The sequence below is a fragment of the Rhagoletis zephyria genome, unplaced genomic scaffold (genome assembly GCF_001687245.7).
Source record: "Rhagoletis zephyria isolate East Lansing unplaced genomic scaffold, Rhagoletis_zephyria_1.1 Rzeph_scaffold_01317, whole genome shotgun sequence".
Taxonomy (NCBI): Eukaryota; Metazoa; Arthropoda; class Insecta; order Diptera; family Tephritidae; genus Rhagoletis; species Rhagoletis zephyria.
In genome coordinates, this window is record NW_016158401.1 from 49502 (window position 1) to 51768 (window position 2267).

The 2267-nt window shown below is 36.7% G+C and overlaps 1 protein-coding gene across 1 annotated transcript; it reads right to left on the reverse strand.

Annotated features, from left to right (window-relative positions):
* Nucleotides 1-664: 664 nt before the first annotated feature.
* LOC108363618 (uncharacterized protein C6orf136 homolog) lies at nucleotides 665-1904 on the reverse strand. Its single transcript, XM_017617025.1, has 2 exons — nucleotides 1799-1904; nucleotides 665-1733 (listed from the first exon to the last, which is right to left on the reverse strand). Exon 2 carries the CDS (start codon nucleotides 1673-1675, stop codon nucleotides 890-892), a length of 786 nt encoding a protein of 261 aa, XP_017472514.1. The 5' UTR covers nucleotides 1676-1733; nucleotides 1799-1904; the 3' UTR covers nucleotides 665-889.
* Between the last annotated feature and the right edge of the window lie 363 nt (nucleotides 1905-2267).

Sequence of the window (2267 nt, forward strand, 5' to 3'; positions counted from 1 at the left end):
AGCCCGATATATCGCCATATCGATTTTACATGCAATGAATTAAATCGATTCATGATATCGATACTTTCTTAAAATATCGAACATTCCTAATTAGAAGTGAACCATGAACCATGAATGGAAGTGAACGGTGCCACTGCTAACCGGCCGTCTTCACGTGCTTGCAAATCTCGCTTGCGTGACGACGCAGAGATTTTGTGGAGTGGCAGTCTTTGGCTCGATATAACTCTGGGTCATTCCGATATAAATTCTGGGTCGTGGGAACGTCATGGAATAAAATTTATTGCTGTCATGTCTCAAAGTACATAACGTCAGATGTCGAAAAAGTTGAATCGGTGTATTTGTATGAAGTAAGTTACACGAGCACAGCTGACGGAGACGGCGATGCACATATTAGCTCAACTCTAAAGTTTGCTTATGGTTTATTAAATGCGAAAATAAGTGATCCTGTAAAACCTGCAAATCGTGAAGTACGGGAACAGGCTATATATGAGAGCTGGCAGGTGGAAACCTTCGATAAGATTGATAGTCGATTAAATTTGCATGTAATAACTAATTTCACTTTTAATTTACATACATATATACATACATTCTTCGTCGGTTGTGGAAAAATGTGGCTATTTTGGTTGACTAATTATTGCCCTGTAAATAATACGATCTTCACTAATTATAATGAACTTAGTTAGGACTTATATTTATTATCTTTTTTAACACAAATTATGACCTCAATTACGTCATTAGTTTTGTGGCAGTAGAAATTATCATTTGTTTCAATCAATTTCAAGTATGTGGTCATTTACTTGTAGTAAAACCCCTTTTATTTAGTATTTACTTTAACTAATAACAACGTTTAATAAATAGTGTTTTAGCAGCTACATGTAATAAGCTATATTCACAGTTTCGGTGATGTAACAGCCACGGACCCAGTAGGTAAACTTGCTGCCCCTGGATCTGGTTCTGCAACTTGCTTATTTTCATCTGGCGTCACTCTATCCACAACGTGTTTGTGGATGAGGCCGTCTGATCCTAAATAACACACCGAGAATCCATCATACCAGGCCTCCTGCTCTTCGAAAATTTCTTTCATTTCCCAAAGTTTATATTTCCAAAACGAAAACATAACTTTTAATCCAGAAATACCTCGCACTCTCCACCGAATTCTCACAGTATAATCTTCAGTGTGCTTGGTAATTTTAAGAACTTCGAACTTCACATAGGCATATTTCAAATGCCCTACTGTACGCAGTAGAGCTATCTGTTTTACAAAGTGGTATAATCCAATCGTCTGCTTTCCAGTAATATTGTTTTCGAATACCAAATTTGGACTATAGATAGAATAATCTAATGGTTCTACAAACAATTTAGGCAATGTCTCCTGAAGAACTCTGAAAGCACGATCAAGATCTTCCAGTCGAGGCTGGTTCCTATTTTTGGAATACGATGCATTTTTATTGTGGAGTTGGCGTATATCTTGACAAGTAGGTTGCAAGATGTGAGCGTTTAACCGATTAATTGTATGACGCGCTTTTGGTGTTTTGCCATTAAAGTTGTGATATCCTAAACGGTTGTAGTAGTTATTTAATGGGTATAACATTCTAGTAACATGCTGCAAATTGATTTTTGGTAGTTGACGAAATTTAATGCAATTAGAAACGTGAGATATCATTGCCGATGCCATTGGAAAACTAGGAGCACTTTAGAGCTCCTACTGCGGCTTTTAGAACGACTGATACAATCTGAAATATATGGAGTAGCATTTATGTACATTAACGTTCACTATTATACAGAAAATATTCCTGACTTTATTCAATATTTTGTTTACGTCTAACGAAGAGTCGGCGTGCCAAATAAACTCCACTAAAAGTGCTAATAAGGAACAGTATGGTTGTAATATCACCAATCTGTCTGTAGTCAGAATTAGGAACAGAACACAGGGTTAACTTTCGATTTGTAATCAAAGTATTTAACACCGCGTTTACACCTGTTAATGTTATTTACTGTTCAAAACGATTTGCGAAATCAAAGAACGTAAAACTATAAGAAGAGACAACACGTTATAATTGTAACGAGTGGGATCATCAGGAGCGTGCTTTCTCTTTTGCCCAAATACGGTTTGTGATTGGATGAAAAGAGAAGGCACACTCCTGATGTTCACACTCGCTACAATTATCTTTACGTCTTGTCTCCTCTTATAGATATATGTTCTTTGGCGAAATTAACCCCACGTCCCCACTTTCTACAGATTCTGCTAAAAAATGTGTGTTAAGACA

Bases quoted from the DNA above. Each gene is read 5' to 3' on its own strand.
- LOC108363618 (XM_017617025.1), bottom strand. From the start codon at position 1,675: ATGGCATCGGCAATGATATCTCACGTTTCTAATTGCATTAAATTTCGT.